We start from the raw sequence: 26891 nt of genomic DNA on the forward strand, positions 1-26891 counted from the left end.
AGACAGAAAACAGCGAGGCTGTTCTCTTCTCCCGCTCAGATGCAAAATGGCGCCTGCCATCGTGGTTCTTCCGTAACGCAAGATGGCGCCGCGCTGGCGCAGAGATGTTTTACTGTCGGCTCCAGCTCACTGCGCCTCATGGCCTTCCTTCACGTCCTGAAGGCTCTCACGGGTACTAAAGGGCTGGCAACCGGGAGCCGCTGCGGCGCGGTTCTGAGACGGGAGACCGCGCTCGCTCCTCTCGCTGATCTGAAGGCGGGAGCAGGACCGAAGCCCGGCTGCTAGCCCGCCCTTCTGCTGCGAGGCTGGGCCAGAGCTCTGGGCAGCACTACGACTCTCTTCTTCACAGACCCTGTGCCCGCTCGTCTCCTTCAGCGGCTCTTCAGTGACGCCCACGAGGCCCCGTCTGCGCCTTGCTTCTGCGTTTCTGGCTAATAACAAGTCAAAGCGCATTCAGCTCCCTGTCTGGGTTCTTCGTCGCTCCCTTAGTCTGTTAACCTTCAGCATTCCTTTCAGCCCACTAGCACAGCGAGCTAGGTGATAAAACCCCTGTAATGCTGCCAGCTGACTTAAGCAGGGAGTCCTTTTTTCCACTTTTTTCCCCCCGGAGATTTTTGTGCTGGTACCTCAGGGGTGTAGGAGGGTATCTTTATGACTGGGAGATGAGAGGTGAGAGAAATAGAGGATTATAAGTATGCGTTCATGTTCCCTCATGATTCAGCTCCCTGTTATTTAAATGTGAAACATTAATCCATTTCTTAAGTCCCAGAAGACTTGGAATTATCTCTGTGTGGCATAAGTGGTTCATTTTAGTGTCTGTAGCTGAAAACAAAGCAAAGAGGAGGTAGGAGTGTGCAGCAAACTGATTTTGCTGTTCTAAGCTTTTGAATGCAAATGTTTTCTTTACGGATTCCTTCTTATGTAGGAGGCTGTTTACTACCTAACTTCTCCAGCAAAACAGAGCAATTGTTGCTGGAGAGCTTTGTGTTCTTGATGCTTTCTCAAAGCTGCTGTGGAAGATAGAATCATAGAATCATTAAGGTTGGAAAAGACCACTTAGATGATCTAGTCCAGCCATCAACCCATCATCTCTATACCCACTAAACCATGTTAAAACTTATGCTGTTTCATTGTTACCAACTCCTGCTCTTTGTTTTTACTAACACTCAAATGCTAGATTCTTAAAACTTAGGCACCTGCTTAACTGTAGTGCAAAATCCCATTGAATTCACTGGAAATGTTGTGTGACAGGAGGGTAATAATAACCCCTCAAATATAAAAATGCTCATTCCTCAGGGATTCCTTATGCTAGAAATCGCATACTTGATATTTCTGGAAGTCTATATCCCATTTGCCCATCTGATGTTGCATTATAAGATAACTGTCTGGAGACAGTTTCTCCTCTTAGTTACAAGTTCCTGACTCAAAGTAGGTGATGCTGAACATTACACTGCTGAGAAATATTCACACATGCTACAAGAAAGACTGGGGGGACACATCCTATAATCATTTGCTCGGTTATGATAGTATTCAAATAAATCGGTTATGATAGTATTCAAATAAAAAGAGACAAAGATTTGTCTCTGAATCCTCTTTATAATTGTTTTCAGAAAAGTATGCCTTCACCTTGTAAAAGAACAGGTGTTCCGGAGTTTCTCATCCTGCTGTTTGTCTTGCTGCCTTTTGAAAAACAAATATACTATGTAGATTAGTCCTGCACTACTGAGAGCAGGGTGCTGTACCTGTCAGATTGAAAATAATTGTGTCTGCTCAGGAGTTACAGGGATGGTGCTTAGGGTTTTCCTTGCTGACCAGAACAGGCAGTGCATCTTTGCTGGGTGCCAGGAGTGGTACACTGGCAGGCAGAGGTTTGAAGTTGGTATGAAGTTGAAGTTGGCATTCAGCTCTCAGGGAAAAGGAAGCTGCTTTTACTGTGTTTTAGAAAGCAACGAGGCATGTGCAATAAACATGACACAAGCATTAGCAGCAGCACTGTGTTTCCACTGGCATCCCATCCTGCAATGGCAAGTATGGCAGTTTCTAAGCCAACAAGGGTTCAGGCTGTGATTCATACCACAATGACAGGAGCCAGCCTCAGCAGGCAGACAAAGCATTTGTGTGCTACTATGCAATATGCCCTCCATTCTCCATAAAAAAAAAAACAAAAAACATTTCCATTCACTTTGAATAACTGAGATTTTCAGAGCTAAAATTAGATTTATCTGCAGTTTTATTTCTACATCCATACGTGTAACTGGAGTTCTAAACACTGCAGGCTTTTGTGGGCATTTCTGCCCACAGCCACCACAGCTGATTCCACTGATACTAACAGGGCCATTCACCTGCCTTTGCCACCTCCTACATTGCCTTTCTTTCACTCTTGAGTGTAGTAAGTTGCTTATATTATTGTAACAGAAGGAGGTATTAAAAAAATAATTTAGAATGCATAAAAAATGCAAACTCCAACTATGCTCTCAGTTACTTTTTAATAATCAAGAATGCAATCACAGTAAGCAAAAATCAGATGTAACGATGTGAAAAATTAAAAACCATTACGAGTTTTTAAACCATTAGGACCTAAAACACAAAGTGCTGTGTGCAATAAACACGTTCTTTCAAAGCCTCTTACTTGTGCATGCACAGTGCCTCAAAAGCTCTCTGCTTGTGATGATATGAAAAAGGAGTAGAAGGACTTTGCTTGGTAGATAAGGGATTCAAGGGAATCGTTCAGGATCATCATGGCTTGTTACTTGACAAGCCATGGAATATGATATAATGTTCCTGTTACAGGTGGTAATGCTTCTAGCCAGCTTTCAGAATTAAACTGTTCTCTCAAATGAGGGATATTAAAGGCAGGCAGCATCAGCCCTTGCTGGGACAACACTGTGACCTCTGACAAGAAAGTCACCAAGCTTTCAAGGAAGATTATTTCTCTGTTCATTGCCTCCAGGGACAAGGAGGACAAGGATTTCTATTGTTTAATTTCCCAGATGTTGCCCATTTCTATGAGATGATGCTCTTTTTCTTTCTGTACATACTAGAATAATAGAATCATTAAGGCTGGAAAAGACCTCTAAGATCATCTATTCCGACCATCTGCCCATCATCACCTTGCCCACTAAACTGTGTCCCTAAGTGTCACATGTACACTTTTCTTAAAAACCTCCAGGGACAGTGATTCCACCACTTCCCTGGGCAGTATTTAGTTAAAGTAGAATCTGGCAGCTGCTCTGAAAAATTTTGGTCCTAATTCATCTCTTTTAATGACTGTGGGAAAATATTTTCCTTGCCACACCTCTCTCATTGAAGTCCAGTTTATTGATGGCTTGCATTGTTTGCAAAGAGTCTGTACTGTTGGCTTAAATGGGCTCACACCCATCCTGACATCCCCCCTGATCCCCTGGCGCTTTGCTCTCAATCTATGCTTATTCCTGAGGTTATTCTGCCCTGCTGAGTTCTGCAAGGCATCTGCCTGATTCTCAAATTTATTGGGATCTCTCTGGATTAAGCTCTACCAATCCTCATAAAGGCCAGTGGTACACATAAATTTGTGCAGAGTTCATTCTGTGTCATCATCTGGGCCTGATCTAGATGTTGAGCGCTGTTCTTCGCTGGCTGCATGCCAGCCTTTGGTCTTTATTGATTGAATGTGGTTGTTCATCCAGTTTTCAAAACCAATGATTGAGTGGTGGCCTAGCCCAAAAGAAAGAATGTTTTTGTGTGACTGTGTGAAGCAGAAAAGAACTGAAAATTTGTTATCTTTCAGGCCCAGATTCCATATTGAGCATTGACAAAATATTTTAAAGCCCAGGTGGCAGAGAAAAGATACGCTAAAATACTCTGATAAGAATTATGCTACTTTAGTTTTACCATAAAGTCATGTTATATCACAGATTCCTTATTTCATTGTTTGAGAGTTTGCAGGGGATAAAATTGGATCTTTAGAATTTAGGAGTTGGAGGTATCTGGGCCTAAAACTCTTTCCATATTTATGAGCTAATGGAGAACCTGGATTTCACGGCCTGCTTGCTCTGGGTTCTGGATTCTGTTGATAGCAACATATGATTGAGACAGTTGAAGTTATCAGTTAGTAACAACCATAGGCAAAGTTTCCCACTTTTAAAAGTTGCTACTGACTCAGGGAGCTTTCCAAACTTACGACTGTTGTATTTCTTACTCTTACAATTGAAAGAGAAATCTCCTATTGCGGTATTTGCTTATGTTCAGATTGTTTAGTTCATTTGTTGATACCTGCTTCTGTGTTTGTGCAGCTTGTTGGGCAGAATTCCAGTGGAACAGCATGTACCTCTTTTCTGAGGACCTGAGAACAAGACCACACTGTCATGTGAAGCTTGGCTGTGAAAATACCTGTCTGCTGCTGTGGGAAATTGCCAGAAGTTGGAATGCAAACAGATCAGGCTGTAGGAGCAATCTGTAAGTGTGATACACAGGACAGTCCAGGTAACCAGTAAAGTTGTAATTTTTTTTATCACTTAGCAGTTACAGAATAGCAGCTTCAGGACAGTGATTCATTAATACACTCTTTGATTAATGAGTATTGTTTGGGTAATACTTTTTCCAAAAGAGTTCTAATAATAGATGTGCATACAAGGCATGAGAATTCACTAAAAAGAAGTAGTTGATGTGAATTGTTAATTATAAAATTATACAGATTCACCCACAGTGCATTTCAAGCACATACAAGCTTTCCAGCTTGTCTGAGTAGATCGACAGCATTAGTCTGTCAGATACTGCTTTGAGAACTGGAGTCTTTTTGAAAAACATTATAGTGGAAAAAAGGACAGAGACCTCCAAAGATCACGAACAGATCTGTGTAATTGAGGAGTCCTGCTGAAATTAAAGCATCTCTCATGGTTCAAGGGGTACTGTGAACTTGAACTATAGTCACTTAAGGATGAAATTGACTAAATGCTTTTCAAGTTCTTTTTCATGCCAGAGAATTTTCCCCTTATGTTTTTACAATCACTTTTTTAGGTTTTCAATTTTTGTTCTTATTGCTATGAGAAAAATCCAAATAAACAGGGAAAAAATTACTAGCTTTATGGAGTTCTAGGATGTAAAGAGAAGTGCAAATTATTGTAGATCTTCTAATCTGTTTCAGTTCTAAGTTACCTTAAGCTTTTTATGCCATTTTGTATGCCTGTTTGGTTGTTGGTATTTATCAACCATATTAAAGTGTTTTCTGTAAAAGCTTTCACTTTTTAAAGCAATAACACTGTAGTCTACAAGAAGAGTTAGGATTGTAGGAAGACAGATCTTCTATCAGAATTGTTAAAATGCTGAGTACCGGCTCTACGGTCACAGTCCCTGCATTTGGTCTGATGATCTGATGGACACACTGACAAAGAATTTCAGAGGGCATAAATTTGTTTTGCAAGTGCTATTTGTATCTGTAGATACCATTCTAATTTCAACTGGATTTTACTGCTTGACAATCCTTGATAATTCTAGCAATTTTTGAAGTTTTTACACATGACCTGTTTAACAAAGAAGGAGCTAAGAAGTAAGAGAGATGAAATGATGTGCTCTGGACCACGAAGGAAGTCAGATATTTAATTCAGTTCTTCAGCAACCAATTGATGATTTTTCCTCTTCATTTTATCTCTTTTGAAATTTAACTGGACTAAACTTGGAGGAGAAAGCTGAGTTTAAAAATACTGTTTGCTTTCCCAGTTCGTAGTTGTATTAATGAAGAGAGTGTTTAATCCAGCTTGATCTGTTAATCCCTTTTTTTCTTAGGGTGATATGACTTAGCTTAAAGGAAAATGTATTGAATTGACACTTCTATGTAAGAGTTTTTTATCTTCAGCTCTAAAAGCCCATGTTAAAGCAGACATTTTAGTCAGGTTTTCAGATTGATGGAGGAGGAAAGTGTGAGAAGAGGGAAGAGAAAAATGAGAAAATTTTTAAAAGAATGATTATATAAACATTTTGATACATTAAATGCTTTACAAAAGGTTAATGATAGCAATTTTCACTTCATTTCTTCAAATCATAGGTGGTTTTTTTTTTCTAATCAGTGGGGCATCATCATTCAGCTTAGTGGTAAGATCAGGCATGAAAATGAGCGTGCTGAGCACAAAGCAGTCTGTCTGTTGAGTATAATTGATTCACAGGTAGTAACTACACTGTTTCACTGGATAACTATGAGCATATAATATACTGTGACTAGGTGGAGTGGACTGTTTGTACACTGACATGAGAAAAGGCCAGTAGAGCAATTATATCTTAATTACATACCAAATTATATAAAACAAGGAATACTCCACCACTCTGTACCAGCTTCTTTGCAAACTGCCAAATGCAAAACTACCAGATGCCTTATAAAGGTATCAGTTTAATCTAACACATAAAATGCAAGCCTTGAAAGTGAAGTGGAAATACACAGTGCTCACTTGTAGGCTACACTGAGCCTTTCCACAGTAGCTGGGAGAATAACATGATAAAATAGAGCAGGGATAAACCAGTCCTTTGCACGTTTGACAACACGGCACAAAAGTGTAGAACAGGAAATGATCAAGCAGAGGAAAAGCTGATCCTAGCCAAGCATGGGACGGTGATGAATTCAATGACAGATATATATATTTTTCTTAATTAATTATCTTTCACTTTTTGCTTTTTCACTGTTGAAATGTTCGAAGATGAAATGCTTCTCCCTGATGGTTCACATACAAACCTTTACAAATTGGTTCCAGAACCAACTTTTTAGAAGGAACTTAGGGAGAAGTCTCAGAGGAGGGCAATTCAATCACACATGCAGATCTTTGAGAAAATTCAGTTAAAGATATTTGGAATACATGTTTCTGAAAGTTTCATGAGGCACAAGGACAGATGAAAGTGGGCATAGAAGGAGATCTGTATAAAACCATAAATATGCAAACACTTGGTGTTCTAATAGCTGATTAACAAGTGTGATCATATCTTCTTACCTGACGCATTGGAGTTGTGTTTTACTTCCTACAGCTTGAACTAAAGAGGCAGGATCTGCTACTGACAGCTCAAACAATCCATACCCTCTGTGGATTAGCACAGAGAAGGAGCTTTAACAACAACTCAGTGCAGTGCTACAGGCCTGGGGTATACAGTCAAGTATACACTGAAGCGTGGGACATAGATGCCCAAAACTGTTAGCTACAGGCATAATCATATCAGTGTGATGCTCCAAAGGGGATCATTAGTTTAAGTAGCAAAATACTCTATATTCATTTAAATGTTCCCTATGTTTCTGAACATTTCTTGTTATTTTCTTAAGTCTGTTCATATGGAGAGTTGAGCTACTTCAATACTGTTTAGCAATGGCTTAGTTAAGTTAAATCAAAACTCAGTAGTATCTTTTACAATTCTAGTATGACATTAAAGTTTACACTGCTATATGTGTAAGTATAAATTAATCCACAGTAACCAGGGTTCTCTATGCTAACTAAGAAATTTAGAAATTAAATTTTTATTTCATTGCAACCTTTGTGTGTGTCAACAGTGGATGCTTCTGGAAGCCTCAGAAATGTTAGTATTAATGTGCTTTTGATCTACAGGGAATCCTTTTATAGCTCTTTATGCTTATAAATTCCACACAAAAAATGCTTCTGAAGCTTTTAAGGATGCAAAGTTAAGCAGTCTGAAGTTAGAAAATGCCAGAATTCATGTTGTTTGCAGAAATTTTGATTTGCCTCTTTTGTGCTCAGTTAAATGGTAGTCATTAATGACAAGCCCATTCAGTGCATGGAAAATATGGTAGTTTCTTAATGAGCAGCTATTCAATATTTTGTTCTCTCTGTTGCCCAGTGTTGGACTCCATGCCTTACTACCTACTGTTCCATCTCGCCTCTGAAGACAGTTACTGATTTTGTGGCAGTCTTTTGAGTGGTATACAACAATGTAGGAGCTTCACAGATTTTCACAAACAGAATTCAATGCATTCTGATAACATGCAGTAAGGAGAAGATAGCATTACAGCTACTGACATTACATTTCAGCCACATTTTTAGCAATAAAAGCACAAGGTTAGAATTTAGCCTTTTCAGAAAACTTAGGACCCTTTTCTTGGCCAGCCATGAAAAATGTGTTTTTTAAGTGATTTAATAGTCTGTCTTAGAGACAAAACTAGAATCCAGTGCTGAACATCAGCCACTCTTTCTTCCTGCATACACTGAGTGCAGGATCCACTGGACAACATCTTGATTCATCTACATTCACTCTGCAGCTATATATAGTTGGATACCAACAAGCCAGATATTCTACCCTAAAAATGGCAGAACAACTATAGATGTAAGGGAAGGAAAACAAAAAGCCTGTCTTTGACAGTTTTTCTAGCAGGTCTGATGGTCCAGCTATTTTCCTTCCTCTCTAATCTCAGGGCAACACCATATCTGTGTTAGTGCTGAAGGTGTAGGACATTCCTAGAAGGCATTCGTTTCTTACAGCTTCTGTGGGATCATCCAGCTTTAGCTGGACACTGATGGCATGTTGCTATGGATGGCTTGGAGCAGTGCAAGGAGGACCTCAGCTGTGGCACGACACACATGTAGACAAAGGCTGTGGGTCTCCCTTTGTGACTGACAGCCAGACATGGATTTGTATCTCCCCACTGTACATGCCTTTGTGTGTTGCTAGTGTTCCACTCCTCCCACAGCAACCAGAGTTGTCTCATAGAAGCATAGAGTTTGACTTAGGTTTGTTTCCTTCAAAGAGATTTCCCAGCAGAGCTGGAAGTCTTCAGCACAAATAAGCAGATTGTACCCGTTTTAGTTTGTTTTTTTTTTTTTCCCACTAGGAAGATGGAATGGCATCCCATGCCCTATCAGAACTTTATGGAGACAACATGGCACAGTGTTGTAAATTGGATTAGAAACCTTGCCCTGGAAGATGGGTGAAAAAGTTCATAAGATATGTGGAAAACTGTTACAAGTTATTCACACAACACAGGGTTCTCTTGCCAGGAAGATTCTTTATTGCCATAATAATCAAGATCATGATGTATGTCCCTCTTTCTCTACATTCTAAAGCAAGCCTTTTATATTTTAACATGCATATTCAGTACATTTCCACTAAAAATTCACTGGCTAAAAAGCAAGCAGATTCCATAACAAGTCTTCATAATCAGCAGAGAGTTTGTTTTATGGCTAGGTACAAAACACCCCTGTTTACTCAGACCCTCTGTCTCCTTTCCAGAGCCCCATTATCATCCAGTCGAGACTCGAAGAGGCCGAGCTGACCTCTCCATCTCCCACAGAAAACTAGTGCTGAGGTGCAGAGAGGAACCCTAGTTGCCAAGATAACTGGGGGAATTTACTGTTAGGAAAAAAAAACCTTCATATTTACTCTTGAAAGGATGTGCCTTGCTGTTTCTCACAGCTGGTTCAGGCACTAGTGGTGTGGTCCTGGCCTGTGAACCTTTAAGATAACATGATGCCCTCAGCCCTGGGAGGCTGAGTCAGGCACCATATCATAAATCCATGCACCACTTACTTCCTCGTAGGAGAAAGATAAAATCAGTTCCTTTTCCCCTTTTCCTGATGATTGATGGAGCTAAATTCCCTGAAGAATGAAGAGATTGGGGTTGTTTTACCTTAAAATTCCTGCCAACAACCTTGTTGTAGAGTTCCTTCAGCTACTTGATCTTTTATCTGATAACGGTTGTGAGTGCCTCTGCTGGGATGGTCAGTGAGTGATCAGTGCACAAACTAGATGATTCCTAGTGCTTTTCTTCTGTCTGTGGTTCTCTGGGAACTCTTCCAAAAGGCAAGGAAGCACAGAACTCATAGAGGCACTAGGGTACTTTCTGACTCACAGATTTTGGAGGGTGGTGCAGCTGACTGTGTAAGGTGGCACCATCAGTTTTTCTGAGGTCTGCAGATCTCTCTTGAGGCAGGGACATTTTGCATAAGCAGCCATGTGTGAACTATAATGACAGCATGATACAGCACAAGGGCCTGGTCCAGGTCTGCTGCACAGCTTTGCACATGGTTGGTTGATTGACTGGGGCTGTGCCAGGTGGGAGATGCACCGAAGTGCAGTCTGCACAAGTTGTATGAACAGTGTCCTGTAAGATCATCTCCCTGCCAGATACTCTTAGGGTGTATTGGCCTGGTGTTCCACCCAGGAGACCCTCAGAACACCCTGTCAAGTAATCTCAGAGCTAGAGTTTACAAACTGTAAAGAGTTCCAGGGCTCAAGAACCAATGTATCAGTAATATGGAGCAATACAGACTTATCAACACTGCTTTGGTGGTTCTTGGAGAATTCCTGTCCCTTCTACAACAGGCAGATGGGATCCTCTTCCTTTACATTGCCCATAAACCAGCAGAAGTGATTGAAAACTCATTACTTGCCTTGAGAAATGAGGAGATCAAGTCTTTGATGGATTTTTATGCTCTGAACAGGGCACAGTCAGTGACTCACTGAAGCACTGTAAATATAAAGAGCCTCTGGTGCATAGGAGCTATCAGGAACAGAACATCATGGACTTGAGATCACTAGCTCCCATAAGTCTTTACAGAACATATTTGAACTGGGATTTTCAAAGGCTTATTGCTTGGTGCAAATTTGTGCAGTGAGAAGCACATCCCCAGTACAGATAGCTCCTCTGTTACATTTCAGGCCTCAGCCTAGAAGGTGCACAAAATCCTTGACAGAACAGTCTTGCATTTCTTAATTTTGTGATGGATATTCTTCTGTCTTCTTACTGTCTTAGACAGACATTTTAATAAACAACTAAGCAAAATACATTTCAGGTCCTCTGCAGTCAGCTATTTTAAATGTGTGTTTCTGTATTAGTAGTAAAATGGGAGTTGTAGCATGCAGTAGCCATTGTAAACTGCTAATTCATGAGATCTTGTACATTCTCTTTCTGCAGCTATGTTCTTCAGATCTGTTTAACAACACACAGGATTAGGTTCAGGTGACTGATATCAACCTTATATGTTTTAAATTAATTTATTATTGATAACTAGCTATTATTCCAAAGAGGACTGAAAAAAATATGAAATATATGTGCTAAACTTATAGCAACAGTGCAGAACATGATGGGATGCTTCTCTCACTATAAAGTCGTTTTGATTGTTTCATTACAGAAAATGAGCACAGATATTCTTTAATTTCAGCTGGATAGATCTTTCCAGATAGTACCTGTTCTCATTTCTGCAACCAAAAGGTGGCAGCATATTATCTACTTTCCATCTATCCTAGCCCCTAAATAACCTCACTTGCTCAGTTTGTAGTAATGCCAGGAAGTCCAGAACAATCATGCTGACTGAGGATCTATCTGATGTGAATTCATCTGTTTATCACCTTTAAAAAGAAGCAGGAATAGATCAAGGACTGGTGATTTTATTCAGTTTTTCCAATGACAGTCTGACTAACTTTTGGAGATCACAGAATCAGAATCATAGGGGTTGAAAGAGACTTCTAGAGATCATTGAGTCCAACTCCCTGCTAAAGCACGTTCCCTACAGGAAGGCACAAAGATAGGCAGCCAGATGGGCCTTGAGATTTGAACAGGGGTTACATTTCAGCTCAGGTGTGTAATTTTAAGAGGGACACATACCTACGGAGCCTGACAATTTTATTAACAGTAATGATAGTTACGAAGCCTGTGCCAGCAGTATGTGACAGATACTGTTAATCTGTCAGATTTGAACTCAGTTCTATTCCTACTTAGCTACTTCCTGCTGTGGTAACTAGACAAAATGCTGGTGGGCATCTGAAAGAGCAGCAAAGGGGGAAGGGAGATGAATACTTTGCAAAATGTGAAAACCAAAGTGAAAAGGATAAGAATGTACCGGTAGAGTTTTGCTGCATGAGTACATCAGTTTGTAGGCTTCTGGAAAGATACTAAGAAATAACCATTTCCCATTTAGGCTGGCACAGAGATGTGGAGGAGGAGAAAGCCATTCTGAAGTATCACCTGCCCTCAAATCTGCAGGAATACTGTATACTGTGCACAGTGTCACAAGTCTTCAGGAAGCACAACTGCTACACAACACTGTCAGGTGTTTCCTCAACAACTCAAGGCACCCACAAACATATCAGACTGTTTCTTGCTCTCTGCACTGCTTTCCCACACTCAAAGTTGGGGTCTCATGGTCTTCCAGCTGCTCTTTGGCCTAGCCTGGGGACAGTAAAAGACACTGCTCTGGGGTGTTGGCTGTGGTTAACAGCACTGTTCTGAGGTGCTATGAATCTTTTTACCAGGGTAAATAAAGCCCCTCTCTGCTTGAGAGAGTTGAGAACTTTGGTTAACCCGTTTATCAGCTCAAGAGAAGATGCACAGAAAGTTAACAATATGTCTAATCATTATGGCAGACTTTAGGGTCACTTTTAGGAGCTCACCAGCTGCCTATAAAAGAAATGCCTGAAGTACAAATGCCAGTAGCTGTCCAGTCTGAATCCAGAAGCTTTTCTAAAGCAATGTGATATAAACAGTTCATCTGCCTGCTGCAGCCTACAAGTGTGGGTAGCAGTGAGCAGCAATCCCTTGTGGCACTATCCCTTTGTTCATATCTAGAAGCAAGACTTACAGAAGAAAGTTGACTCGTAGACAGGGCTGGGTGGAGAATTAAGGAGTGCAGCATGGAATCTGGTGTTGCAAAGCAGCATGCAGACACAGGGAAGGTCACTGAGATGGCTAAGGACTTGTAATAGTTTGTCACTATCATAACTGCCAACATAGATGCATTTCTGACAGACCGAAGACAAAACTCTTCTAGATTTGAGGAGCTGCACCTCAGCAGTACGGTGCCAGTGGATAGTTTACTATCAGCACCTCTCTTGTTGTCTGTTGTGGGAATGGCTGCTCCTGGGCTGTCACCATCCGCAGCTTGCCCTTCTGTTTAATCTGTTGTTAGTTCAGTCACCTTTCCACAATGTCTGCAGGGGCTCTTATAGGAGATTTAAATAAAAAAAGTCGTGCACCTGGTAAGCCCCAGCCACTGCAAGAATGAAGCATGCCCCTCTCCAGTCACACATTGTTAAATGCTTATTGTTGGAGAGGTGGCAAAACGAGTCTATAACTCAATTTCTTCTGTGTACTTAAACATGCACGGATGGGAAAATCCTCTGTGAACTGTCTTGTCTTTTGCAGGCTGTCAACCAAAGGATGAGTTAATACAGTTCTGCCTTGCCAGCATGAGCAGATTTCAAAGCTGCTTGCATGTTGCTCCCTGTATTTTCCACCTCTTGTTGAACAGCTGGTCTCTAGAAAGAGAGGAAATATTTCTCTTTCGAGATTTCAATTGGAGATTTCAAAACCAGCTTGAAAGATAAAAGACGGTGGGCTCTCAGTATGTACTCTGTCTCATTCTCAGTGTCAGTGTAACTGGAAAATTGACTGTATGACCAGTAAATCTGAGACCTTTTTAGATGTGCAATAAATGTTAAGCACATTTTCTATTTTGAATGGGAATACATTTCCTTTATCCTTAATTTAGAAGCATCTGTAGTTCACAGCTATGTTCCAAACTGACAAGTCTGTGTGTCAAATGGAAATTCCAACATAATATGGTGTGGCATGAACATCACCCAAACATTTTCCTGTGGCTTTTTTTGCTACTGCAATAAAAATTTGAGGTTTTTGTTTTTGTTTTTTTTTTTTTAGCATTTTTTAGCCCGTCTCATCTGAAAATAGTCTTAAAATTATGTATTCTTTATTCTTAGAGTTACAACTTCCAGTACCTTTGTACCCTCCTCTCTTTCTTAGTAACATTTGCAATTTAACACTATTTAGATACAGAAGCTATTTAAATACAAAATAATTCACTGATTCAGAACCATTCCACCACCATATCTGTCTCTTTCCTACCTAGATGAAAAGTACTAGCAAAGATGCACAACCTGCATTCAGTTTAAATGGCTGATCTGAAGGTGAAAGGTGACTCATGACATACTCAATCTTCAGAGCTCATTTTTATGCAGAAGGAGACAGATTAATCCTCTGTTAAGACATTTGGAAAGAAGCAATTTTCAACTCCAGTTTAGAAGGAACTAATTGTCCAGTACAAAGTCCCAGAGATGGGATCTCAAAGTATAATATGTGTGTTTGCCCTCAAAGATAGTTTTACAATTAAAGCTAAGCCTTGCCCATTAAAAATAATAATAATAATAAAATAAAAAATCTGTTTTGGTAGCTGCTATTAATTAATAAGAAGCAGCAGGCTTATTGAGTAAGTTAATGACTCCTGACTGTGCTTAATCACACTTTCTTAAAAAAGGTGCATCTGACACTCTCCAATTAACTGCTGAGTAAATAAAACCAGTCCAAATAGTAAAACAGTTTATGGTAAAAGAGTAAATATTTTCCTCTCTTTAAGACTTGAAATTGTAGGATATGTACATGTGATTGAGGTTTTTTTGCTTATTTTTCCTTTTAGCAAGCAAAAAAAAAAAACCAACAGAGATGAGTGATAATAATGAGGAGGGACACTCTAGAGGTCCAGGGTAAAGAGAGCTACTCTGCTAATCTGGAGGTGCTTTGTTTTTCTCTCCTTTGAAGGAGGTCATTGATTCCTGCAGAAACCGGGCTGGAACAAGGAAATTCTGCCTCCTGTGTTTACAAGATCCTGAGGCTGGGTGGCTAACGGAGGCACCTTGCCGCTCTGAAAGGTAGCAGCTTCTCCTTCTTGAGCTCAGAGCTCAATCTGAACCCAATTTCAGAAGCTACTGACTCTCCACAATGCTTCTGTAAAGATACTGTGGTTCCTGGCCCTGTCCCAGCCCAACAGCATGCTGTCTGCCTGCTTGCCATCTTGGGTGTCCTGCGCTGATGATGTCTCTTATAAATCATGCATGAAGCCCTTCCAGTAACATCAATACAAAAGGGCACTGAATCAAACCATGCGCATCAAGGGAAAAATGTTAAATATTTCTAGCTTTAAAGCTGCTGAACAATCCTCTTTTTTTTTTAAACTCAAAACCATTCGAGTTTAAATACAGTAACAGCTGAGCCAAGCGTGTGTTTCAGGCTCATAAAGAAAATACCACTGGAACCAAGGGGGAATGGTAGACTTGTTTTGTTCTCAAACCAGAGCATTAATTCTGTTCAAAGTGCTTTCCCTAGATTTACATCTGTGCCAAGGCAGTCTATGAAAAAATTAGCAATGGGAGAGGTTAAGTGAGGATCTCGATAAAAGTTGTAATTCAGCTGTAATAACCAAGTACACTGTAGCCACGCTGATCTGCCATGCATAGGGGGTGCTTTTCCAAACGCTGTAGGGAGCTCTAGTGCTTCTTTTTTAAAATGGTACTTTATCTAATGCTACTGGAAATGCTTTCTTTGCTTCAACTGCACTGACATAAATTCAGTAAAGGTTTGTTTGTTTTTTTTAATTTTGAAAAATATTTGCTTCAAATTGCCTACTATAATATCTCCCCTTATATCACATTGCCTATACGAGAACCCATTACCCCATAGTGATTCAGGGTTACACTAGGTTAGAATGTAACTTTTGAGAGTTGTCTGCGGACCTTAGCAAAATTAGCATATAACAAATACACCACTCACATAGACATCACAGGCACCTTGAAGAACAGGATCTTTTAACTGACATAATCTTTTTTTATTATTTCTTTTTTCTTTCTTTTTTCCCTCCCATTGCCATTTCCAGAATACAGTGAGGAAGTAAGTTAAAGATACCTGCTGTCTGAGGAGAGGATGCTGCTCTCTGGGGATAAAGATGCAGGATGCCTGTCCAGAAAAGATTCCTTGGCAAGAGAAAACGATTTATGTAACTGAAAGCTTTCTTTCCTTTTTTGAGATGTGGGGATGGGAAGTAATTGGTGCAGCACCACAGATTCAGACGTAATATTTTAAATAATGTAGATGGTTCTGTGGGATGCCCACATTCCTGGGCAGAAGATGGTCCTCCCTGTTGCAGACTCCTCATCCAGAAGCAATGAACAGAAATAACTGAGTGCTTACTGCCCAGCCCTTCCCAACTCCCTAAAAACAGGTAGAAAGTGCTTGAAAAGACAAGGTGACCCTGAGTGTGAAAAGGGCGAAAAAAAATCTAATTAAGGCATTTTCAGCAATCTCAGGGCCTCCTATTAATGTCTGAAGGTTCAGCTCAGAGCCAACTGTTATCTGGGGGGGAGATGAGTTGGACAGATTTTTCTCCCAGCCCTTCTCTTCCCATATATTTGTTTTCCATTGAGTGTATGTTTGTGCCTTACTCTCCCCTCATATCTAATGTGCACTGATTCAGCACAGTCCCAAGGTTTATTGACTGATCTCAAGGAACCCATGTCACTGACTATCTCTGCAATATTTTGAAGTTCTCTGGGTGGTTAGAGGATATTTTAAAGCAGGTGTCTGTCTTTTACTTCTATTTACATCCTTGTTTGCAGTCTGCATTGCTTGGAGCTGGCCATGTTTGGAGGAGAAAGGCAGCCAAACTGATGCTAATTCTGGCAGATGTGATGAGCATGCAGTCATCCAATGACACTGCACATTGCTCTTTACAAAGCATTCGGTGATCCATTCTGGCTTAGTATGCCAGGATATCAACTACAAGGGAATGAAAAGCCAATATGTTTGTTCCAGCCACCTTTCTAGGGAGCACTAATATTTTGGCAGGGGTGTAAGGTGGTAGATGTCCTGGGTACATCTCTAAACATCTAGTAAAATGGTTCCTCTTCTTCCTCACCTTGAAAATTTGGTAGCACTGTTATATAAATAACTTGCTCCTACTTTTAAATATAAGCACAGGCTATTAAAATTGTATAAGCATTTGTCCATCTCCCACTCAGGCAGTGCTGAGTACTAGAAGAAGTGTTCAGCTGTTTTGGCAGCAGATTCACCTATCAGACAGAAATGCTTAAGGCATTCTGACAGTTCTGGGTTCCACTGTGACAGTGAAAATCCTGTTTTTCCTGATTCACTGAGATTTAAGTTTCTAAAAACAGTAATCTAGCAAAGGGTCATGTCTACAGAGTACCCCGTACAATAGAGCTGTATTATGGCATTCCATTCCTTATGATGTTACCTTCATGTCCACATCCCTCAAGCAGCTATACTGGGTTTTGCTGGGCTGAAGTTAATTTTCTTCATGGCACCTCCTGTGGTGCTGTGTCTCAGATTTGTGACCAAAACCGGCACTGGTGACACGCTATTTCACATCTGAGCTAAGGCTGAATGCTATATGCACAGTGCAAAGGACTTCTGTTTCTCACTCTGCCCTTCCAGTGAGTAGAGTTCCAGTGAGGGGGGTGCACAAGAGATGGAGAGGGAGCACAACCAGGCAGATGGCTTGAACTAAGCAGAGATATCCCATATCATATAGTGCAACTCTCAGCTATAGAAAGGGAGAGCAGGATGGGGGTGAGGGTTAGGAATCAGCACTCTTTTTGCACAGGAACTGGCTGAACTGGTGGGAGCAATCTGCATCACTTGTGTTGTTTTCTATCTTTTTCTTCTTCTTCACTTAATAAATAATTTTAATTTCAAACCACCAGATTTTCTGGTTTTTACTTTTCCTTTCCTTCTCCTCCCTTGTCCCACTAGGTGTGTGTGTGGGGGGGGGGGGGGTGAGAGAGCTTCTCAATGGTGCTTATCTGTCTGCTTATGTTAACCCACAGCAGCAACATTTTGTGGTCCATGGATCAGTTATAGACATTCAAAGTCAGGATATCTGTTTCTTCCTCAGAATGCTGTACATCACTGTTGATATTTTTCATGAGGTATGGAGCAAAGTATTTGTTGTTCATCGCTAGATGTAAAGCACTCTTGTCTATCACAATTATAGCTATCTTGTCTGAGAACTTCAAAGGTTTGAGAAAATGGATCTTTCCTCCTCTTTTACTGCTAAATTGGTCGTTTCTCCTCTCGCTTACCCAACCTACTTTCTCATCCTATCCCACCTTTGCATTGCAGCTGTTAACTGGAGGTGAAGTTAATGTATGTTAACTTCACTTCCCTATTTTGTTTGCATCTTGCATGACCATACTCGCTCTTTTCTTCACAAAATAAGATCTCCCTCCAATGTGACCTGTGTGGCTGCTCCTACGTGTCCTTCAAACTTCTTAAGATTCACTTTATCATTCACAATTCTTTCTTGTGTTAGTGGCTGAGCTATAGGTGGAACTCTGTCCCTCCTCGGGTAAGGAGAGAAGTACAATTTCCTTTGCATGGATGGGCAGCTTGTTATTTTTTGTTCATGAGAGGAAATTATTCCTTTTCCTGGCTTTTCAGTTTTCTAAGATTTTCTGCTATCTGTTAATATGGCCATCTGGTTTAAAGTTTTTTAATGCCCCTATCATCAGTGCATCTTCGTTTCTCTTCAGTATTCTTATCCCCTTGGAATACATGCATTTGCACGTGGCAGGGATTTTTATTGCTTTTAAAATGAGCAGTTATGAAGAAAGAGTTCAGGAGGAAAGGGAGCATTACAGTTGATCATTTCAGCCTCTAAGGAAGTTGCTGATAATTGAAAAGCTTTTATGAAGAGAAAGATTTTGCTGCATTATCAAATTCTGATTCTTACTTCTGAAGCTACTTATACATGCAGTTTCCCTCAACAAGATTGACTTGCTCATGGCTCTCATAAAGTATATTTTACATAGTCTTACTGCTGTGGAACTGCTATGATATTTCTTAAGATGAATTTGACACTGCTGGGACATGAGCTACTACTGTACTCTAACAGGCGTTGGGAGTGGACAGTGAATGAACAGTCTGAAAGCAGAGCTGCCATGCACTTGTCAGTCTACAATTGGATTGAGATCTCAGACTAACTAGAGCCTGCACGCTGACATTCTGCTTACATCCTTGTGGTTTACACATTGTGCAATGGAAGCCAGCCAGGAGGAAAAGTGTGGAAGAAAGCAAAAATATTTTCCAGGATGCATTGTTTAGAAATCAAGGCTATCTGGATAACAAAGTGTGTGATATCATCACCTACAGTTTGAGAACAGCCCTACATAACATTTGGACAGCACATATTGCATTGGGGTGCTATCACAGATCGACTGTTGTTGCTACTACCAACTAAGCTAGTAGATGGGAAGAGTAATATAAGTCTTTCATGCCCAATACTTCTTCCTTCAGAAGAATGTAATACCTAGACCTGTTTTTGTTTGTTTGTTTGTTTGTTTTCTTGCCAGCAGTTAACATAGAAAAAATAGTAGAAAAAGTCTCTGAGGAACATAAAATACATTCGGCCCCTGTGGTCACTGTCTCCCACTTCTAGAAAGATAATAAGGTAAGTTTGAGGACTTGAGGAGTGTAACCTGTTAATGAGTGTGTTAATGAGTGTCCCTGCCAGAGCCACTTCTAGACCTCCCGCAAATGGAGTCTGTTCCAGGTCTGATCCATGATTCTTGATCTCAGGTGAAACCAGTTATGCTTTTAGCAGTGGTAGTTCTGGCTGTTACCCATCATCTCAGCCAAGATGGTGATATAATGACCATTATAACTATAATGACCGTTCAGGAATATTCATTGTTCATTTGTCACTGGCCAGTGTCTAAAAGCATCCGTAGATCCAAATGAGGAATTTGTTAACAAGATATTTTGAATACATGAGTAAACCTGTAGGTGGAAGCTGCACCTACAGCAGCTGGTGGTGCAACATCAGGTTAATACTGTACCAACCAGCTTGCAATCTGTAGCACTGAAGTTGAAAGAAGAAAACTGTAGAAAGGAGAAGCCATGTCTATCAGCTTGAAATATCTTGTAAATATGAACTCAGGCTAAAGATACTGTTTTTAAACATAAATACGCATCCATCTTTAAGCTGTTAAGTCGGAGAGATCTTAATGTCAGAATTATTACCAATGATATCCAGGTATTGCTGTCACAAGTTATGCTGGATCAATCTCAGGAGACTGGCTGCAAAGGAATTGGTTCCCAGAGGAGGGAATAGATTTAGAGCCGCCTGAATATGAATATTCTGGGTTCTGAAGCCTGAGAGTCCTTGCACAGAATATACATTTTGGGGCAGACTACATACATTTTGTGGCAAAAAAGGATCATTGATTATCTTACAGCTTTTTCGATCTAATTTTCTTTAGTTTCATTAGTTTCTATATTTCAAGGCAGCATTTGCAAGGAAACTGGTATTGCTGCATGGCTTATTAGCTAAGATAAAGCTCTCTAGCTCTGGTTCTAGAGTGGAAGTCTTGGAAAAATGGCAGTTTCTTCCCCTCCGGTTCAAGAAGTCATATATTTGTGTGTGTGCTTATCTGTATAGCTGCTGCAAAATAGTCAAGGCATCTCTGTGGGCTTTGACAAATAGTTAAAGTTGCAAGAATTATGTACCTACAAGCAGCTCACGTACAGCTTGGAATACAGTTTATTTCCCCAATGGTGTTTGCAGGATGGTGGATAGGAACAGTACAAGCCAAGGATAGCTCAGCTAATGGTATCCTTTCCTGCAAATTGCCTTGGGATCTGTAGACGCTTCCCATATCCTAGGGAGAGGCTGAAAGATTTGACCTTATTCTGGTGCCTGATCCAAAAAGCTGTAAGTTGTTCTGACAGGGCAGGTCTCTCCCCAAGAGCTTTGCGAAGAAGTCAGAGTTGGATATGAGCCCAGCCTTGGGGTTGTGCTGGAACTCAACACTTTTGGGGCCTTGAATCATTTCAGATGAGCCATAATTTGATAGATAGGGCCTGCAGGAATCACAATTACTGACACAGAGGTTATTCCTAAAATTACTGGTGGGGAAAAGGAAGGAGGAACCATTGCCACAACCAAGTTATGTGAGACGTGTTGGGGGAACAAAGGAAGGCTTCATTTCTTCATCTGGTCACTTTGACACCTCCCAAGAGCTTTAAATTGGAAGCAGAGCAAGCAGAGCCTCACCCTGCAAATAGCTCATGTACGTGAGGGACGGCGTGATCTGCACGGAGCGTGTGCCCTCCTCATTCCTCACGTCTGCCCAAAGGCCACAGCCAGCACTGCAGCGCATGGTGCATTGCTGGCAGGGCCAGGCCTGCCCTGCGGCATTCAGCCCAGCAGTTCTGTGGGGTGGATGGCCAGAGGGAAGCTGGGGAAGCTGTGAGGCAGAAATTGCTAGAAGCAGCACATTTGCGTACTGGCAGCGCTCACAGCCAGCTTTCTCCCCAGGCTCTGCCAAGCTTTGTAGGATTTGTGGCAGAGGGAAGGCTTTAAAGGGGCTTTGATGCAAGTGGAGATGGCACATCTGTGGGGAGATTTTTACCATGATTTACAGGGCAGGCTGTGAGAAAGCATAGAGGTGTCTGCAGGAGAAGTGATAGAATGTGTTATCTTCAGTGAGAGAAGAGAGTTTTCTGCTGTGACAGAGAATTAGATTTAAGAGCCAAGGAGAGACCAAGCGGTAGCTTAGAGGAAAGGCTTGAGCTTTTCTATCAATCCCACCGAAATATTTATAGTATCAAAACATGCACCATCAAGATGAAAAATGGAAACCTCAGAAACAGTGCTTCCATGTTTTTTAGCTGCTAGGGCTCTCAAGAAGAAATCCATTGTGTTTGATTTCATCACAAAATGAAGCTGTGCATTCTCACTGCTCACCTGGTGAACGATCCCACAGGGCAGGCAGGAGCTTCCAGTTGCCACTTTCAGTGCCCAGCACAAGCTGCTGCTTCAGGCACTGCCAGCAATATCCCCAAGTGTGCTGTGCATTGGTGAGCAGCCGCAGACCTTGGGGATGAAATCTGGGTGCCCTGGGGCTAGCATCTGCTCCACCTACACTTCTTACGTGAGAGAAGAACAAGTCAGAGGGATTTTGTCACAGTTATACCATTTGGTGGGGATGGGCACTAATCTTAAGATAAGAGCTGCTCCCACTCTATATATTTAATGAACTGAGCATGAAATATATTTTTACTCTATTTAGCGTAGGTTTGAGAAAGAAATAATTTTGAAGCACAAAGCCAGAAACGATCAATTTGAAATGTCAAAATGATATTTTTTTTCCAAACAAATTTTTCAAGTAGAAGTATCCTATAACGGGGTTTCTTTCTTCTCTGTGGAAAACTTCCACTTCAGTAAACTGATATTTTTCACTGGAGAAAGTAATGAGCTTCAGTGGAGAGAAAAGCTGGTGCTCAGCATGGTACTGGGAGAGGGAAAGAGAAATGTGATGAAAACTCTAAAAAGGAGGTCTGTCCTTGTGGCTCAGGATGGCTAAAGAAGCGAGTCTCAGCAGCTGGTATGAGATGATTAGAGCAAAGAACTTGGCAGTTAGGAATGAAAGATGCAGATTTTTTACATTTAGTGAGGAGTCAGAAGCCCATCGCCTGGGGGAATGAATCAGGGGTAACACTCAGACTGCCAGAGGCTGCCTGCTGGTTGATACCATTGTGACAGAGATGGGACAGGAGTTGGGAGATCATTTACTGGGAATGATGAAGAGCACAGGTTAAGAAAAGGCATATTTATATGTAGATATGCATATATGTACGTTATTTATCAAGAAGACAGGAAGTCAGATTAGATGGCTGACAATGGCCATGAATAAAGTTTGGCATTTGTGATTTGTGTATAACAGATCCTGATTAGACCAAATCCTATATGGTTGTATCTGCCAGAATAGTGCTAAATCTTCTTTGCTCAAAAGAGCAGTCTCTAAAAATTATATTCCTCTTCTTTCTGGATTTTTGATGTATAAGAATGGAAGTACGGATATTAATCCTCCCTTGAGGATTGAGGACTGCTCATGGATGCAGGATCCTCATATCACATCATAGCTGCACCCTGAACAACCAGAAATCTCAGCATCTGACTTGAAAAGTTGAATTAATGGGAGCAAAAACATTTCCCTAGGGCTATACAAGAGAGACAGGATTTAGAGCATGTTGGAAAGAAAAATGTTAGCCAGCAATTTATTCTTAACTCTGAAAATGGACTTTCTGCCCATGGAAAACAACAGATTGTTCCCAACCTTCCTGAGCACGGTGTGCCCCCCAGATTTTGCCATAAGAGCCTTTAAGACACAGAGCATGATCCCTTGGAAGATCTGTACATGCCCAGTGCAGCTGCCATCAGCTGTGCTCATTCACTTGAACAACTGGTACTGTCTAATTTCTGATGGGGGAATGCCTGAAATTAGTTTTGCTTTAATGAAAGTACTCCATCATCTATGTTCCATGCCTGCGCTCAATTCAGCAAAAGCAACTTCAGTGTGCTGTTGTGGAATATAGCTCATGAGATATTGAGGGAGGAACAGAGATGCAGGCTGGAAAAGGGAGGTGAAGTTTACTCTGAATTTGGACTCTTTCAGAGTTTAATGCCTTCTGACTTGCATCTGTTTCTGATGGCTCTGAGGCTAGGATTGCAGAAACATCCAGGAAGGCGTGCATGAGTGCTTACAAACCTGTAACTCAGAACACTTCACATGGCATACTGTCATCTCAGCTGTGACATGCACTGCAGTTCTTGTGTACAATCAAATAGCTCAAATAACTTTTCCTAGTTTCCCGTAAAGCAGGTGTAATATCTCATGATTATTTTCAGGCATGAGGGAGCACGTTGCTTGAATGAGGCACTGCATCCAGCTGAGCAGACTTGGGGAAGACCATTCAGTGGTCTGAAATAAGCTGATTCACATGGCCCAGCTTTAAAAACCGTACCCACAGCAGGGAAGTCGCTGCTGGGACTCCCATGTCAAAGCAAAAACATTCTTTCCCAGACCTGGGAGACACAGCCTGTTCCTCTTTAAATCTGTGCTCTGTGCTGCAGTGCTCTGCATTGTTGCCATGGCAGAAATCTCCCCATAGTAATAACCTCTTTCAGGGAAGGTTAAAAAGAGACAGTGCACATGCTCAGAAAGCTGCACTTGTTCTGTTAGCAGTTAGCAGCGGCCATTTCAAAGAGACCACCACAAAGACAAGAGAGAGATCAGGTACTGCTATTTTTTTCCTTTGTTGGAGGGGGTGACTTTTCTCTTACAAAGAGGACCATGCACATGTCTCTGTTCTTGGTTACGCTGCAGAGAGAGACCACCCTGGAAGCCTGTCATGATTATTCCTCACAGACAGCAAATTCCCATAGAATTACTGAGAGGCAGTTGTTAGATGTGGCCTGAGGTAACTGCTGTGCTCAGGAGCAATTATTTGGCAACACAGCTCACACGGGAAGCTGAGGTGAGGCTGGGGTGGGCAGTGTGTGAGGTACTCTGAAAAAAGTTGAGCCATCTGCCTTGTTTTTTTGAACCTCTATAGTGGTGATAATCGACTATGAGAACAGCCTTCTCTGACCAGCAAGCTTCTGCACTAGATGCTTTTGAAGGAGATTGATACTGTCCTAATGTACTGATACTTGGAAACACTGCTACGCTGTTGCAAAGCTTGGTGTCTTTGGTTATACTTGCTCTGATCTCAGGTCATCATTAATTAAAACAGAATAACTGAGCCACTCGTTAGGATTTTAATCCCTTTATTTTAAGGATTGTGGAAATAAGAAAAAGGATCACATTAGATCGCTTCTAAATAATGGGAGGAATAGGAAACCATGTTCTGTGGTTACAGAAATAATCAGACGTATCGCTTGATATGAGCACAAATACATTTATTGCACTGTATGTGCTTGTATGTGTCTTTCTTCTGAGCCATCCTCTGATCCTATGTTTAGATTGAGGTGCACAGGAAGGGAACGTATGTAATGCTGCACCTTTCCTGAATTAGTTGCTGGTTTGCACAGGCTGCAAGTGTTCGTACAGAATTTGCAGCTTCAGATTAGCTGTGTTTGAAACAGTGACTTGGCACATATCAAAGAGTAGACTTGTTCAACTCTGTATTTTTGGCAAGATGGAGGAGAAACCTTTCCCTTTCTGTCTCCCTCTATTGCACTTCCAAATGTGAAATACAGGCTATTCAGGGGAATTCTGTTCTCTTACATTCAGCACACATGCACTTGATGTTCATATGCAGCATCTTTTGTTTAGTAGGTACCTGCTAAAACTCAGGAAGACATGGCCTGTTGTCCTGCTTTCCTGGACTTAGCTAAAGAAATTCTTCATGTGGATTTTATTGTGTTGTTACAATCTTATTTGATTCTTTCTTTTCCTTGAACATACAGGACCAGAAGGTAAACTTGGATGAACTAAGGATCACCTTATTAGTTTGGGTACTTGGGGCTTGTGATGGAACAGGCAGTTGCAGCTTGAGCCAGTCCAAGGTTCCTGTGTTTCCTCTTGATCTGAACAGTTTACTTGTTGGATCAAGAAAATACTTTGTTGATGCCTAAATGTTTGTACTTATCAAACATTTAGCATTTGTATTCAAGGGAGGGTGCTGCAGGACCAGATTATACCTGTCTTCAGGACATGGTGTGGCCTGGCTGTGATGTTTGGGAACAAATAGATGACTGCAAATTATCTGAAGCTTGGATTAGAGAGGGAAACAGAAGTTTAAAGAGTTTTGATGCATTACCACCCTACTCACGAATTTGCAGAGGTTTAACAGAAATATTTTCCTTTAGTTGCTTTCATACTGGAGTAAGGTTTTATGATCATTGTGGTGGGGAGTTAAAGACAGAGATTAACTGCAGTTATTGTACCTGTAAAAAGATGGTATACCAGTAAAGCCAACCAGGGGGCAAAAAATTCATTTTGAGGTTCAGGTCAATTTCAGGCAGCTCCAAAAAAAATCCTTCTGAGTCTGATCTCAGTGTCTAACAGCAAGCCAGCAGTCCAGATTCATGCTCTTTTCTCTGACTGTGTAGTTAGGAAAAAGGCTGAAGTCATAGCACGGGCAAAGTTGCTGGCATCCTGGCCTTCACATGAAACCAAAAACAGGGACTTTTGGTCCTCTTCACAACTAGGGAATTCCCAGATGGGTTCTATATGCTATTCTGGAAAAGTGCAGAGAATTTTTGTCTGTGCTATGTATCTTCTGATTACTTTTTTGTATAATTTTGTTTGTTTCTTTTCTTTCAAGGGAGAACTGCAGTGCTTTAGCCATTAGGAACAGAAAGTTCTTTGTAACTAGCCTTGTATTTGTAATGTTCCTCCCTGACTTGTTTCTGTCTCTTGATAAAAAGAGAAGCACCTGTTCCCATGATGCTGTTACCCTGCCTTCTGAGAAGACTGGTCCTTACAGTTCCTTTAGTTTTTGTGGCTGCACTGCTTCTCATGGAGCCTGCTAGATCTGATCAAGAAGCAGGAACAGCCATACCAGCTGAAAGTACGTACGATACAGCTTTCTCTTACAACTTATACTGTAGTTTTGATGTTGCAAGGCACCACATTATTGAGGCTTGTCCAGATAATTCAGACTGTTTTGGAAGTGTCTTGTTTATATTGTTTTAAAACTGTGCTGTTTTTCCTCTTCATCCAGGGCTCTCTAGTCTCTTACCCTTGTACTGCCTATTGCTGTCCTGCTTGCAGCTGAAATCCAACAATGTTCTGCACTTTTTATTTTGTGCAGCCCTTTCTTTGTGTTAGTCTTTTCTATGCCATGAATCACTGTATTTACTTTCCAGAGACATTCTTGGGACTTACTTATTTCATCTGGTGTCGACTGTAATCTTTTGTTTCATTCCTGGTAAAGTTAGAAGTTCTTATTTTAAAATTTCTCAGTGAAGATGTCATGAAAGCACAGCTTGTCAACTGTTAGCCTTGCAACTTTCAACCACCTAAGCCTCCTTTGCTAACCTATATTGAGTTTAATTTATGTCATAAACATTAGAGCAGGTCCGTGCATCTGCCCTTTTATTTAGTGTATATATGGTAACACTAAGGTTGAGTCATGATTCAACTTTCTTTAATCCATGTCTTTAATCCATGATGTTTATTTTATATCTCTCTTCATTTTATTTATTTTTAACCAGCCAGTTAAGAATTAGGCTGATTCCTTTTCTCCATGCAGGCAGGATCCCCCTCTGCTGGTTAGCACACAGGTCATGAGGTGGAGGCTCAAACTACAGTTTTTCACAGGCATGTCGTAATCAGTCAAA

The 26891-nt window shown here is 41.0% G+C and overlaps 1 protein-coding gene across 2 annotated transcripts in view; it reads left to right on the plus strand.

Annotated features, from left to right (window-relative positions):
* Positions 1–225: 225 nt before the first annotated feature.
* Positions 226–26891, plus strand: part of LOC122156790 (neuropeptide-like protein C4orf48 homolog) — a 32971-nt gene continuing 6305 nt past the window's right edge. The window contains exons 1-3 of one of the 2 annotated variants that reach the window (XM_042811906.1): positions 226–669; positions 4272–4434; positions 25977–26119. In XM_042811906.1, the coding sequence (XP_042667840.1) occupies positions 555–669; positions 4272–4434; positions 25977–26119 (421 nt within the window). In that variant the 5' untranslated portion in view covers positions 226–554. Of the gene's footprint in view, positions 670–4271; positions 4435–19139; positions 19209–25976; positions 26120–26891 lie in introns of those variants that run through there. The other variant, XM_042811907.1, reaches the window with a different exon arrangement.

This window comes from Centrocercus urophasianus, unplaced genomic scaffold (genome assembly GCF_019232065.1).
Source record: "Centrocercus urophasianus isolate 14NV4802_14NV808 unplaced genomic scaffold, USGS_Curo_1.0 seq_13, whole genome shotgun sequence".
Taxonomy (NCBI): Eukaryota; Metazoa; Chordata; class Aves; order Galliformes; family Phasianidae; genus Centrocercus; species Centrocercus urophasianus.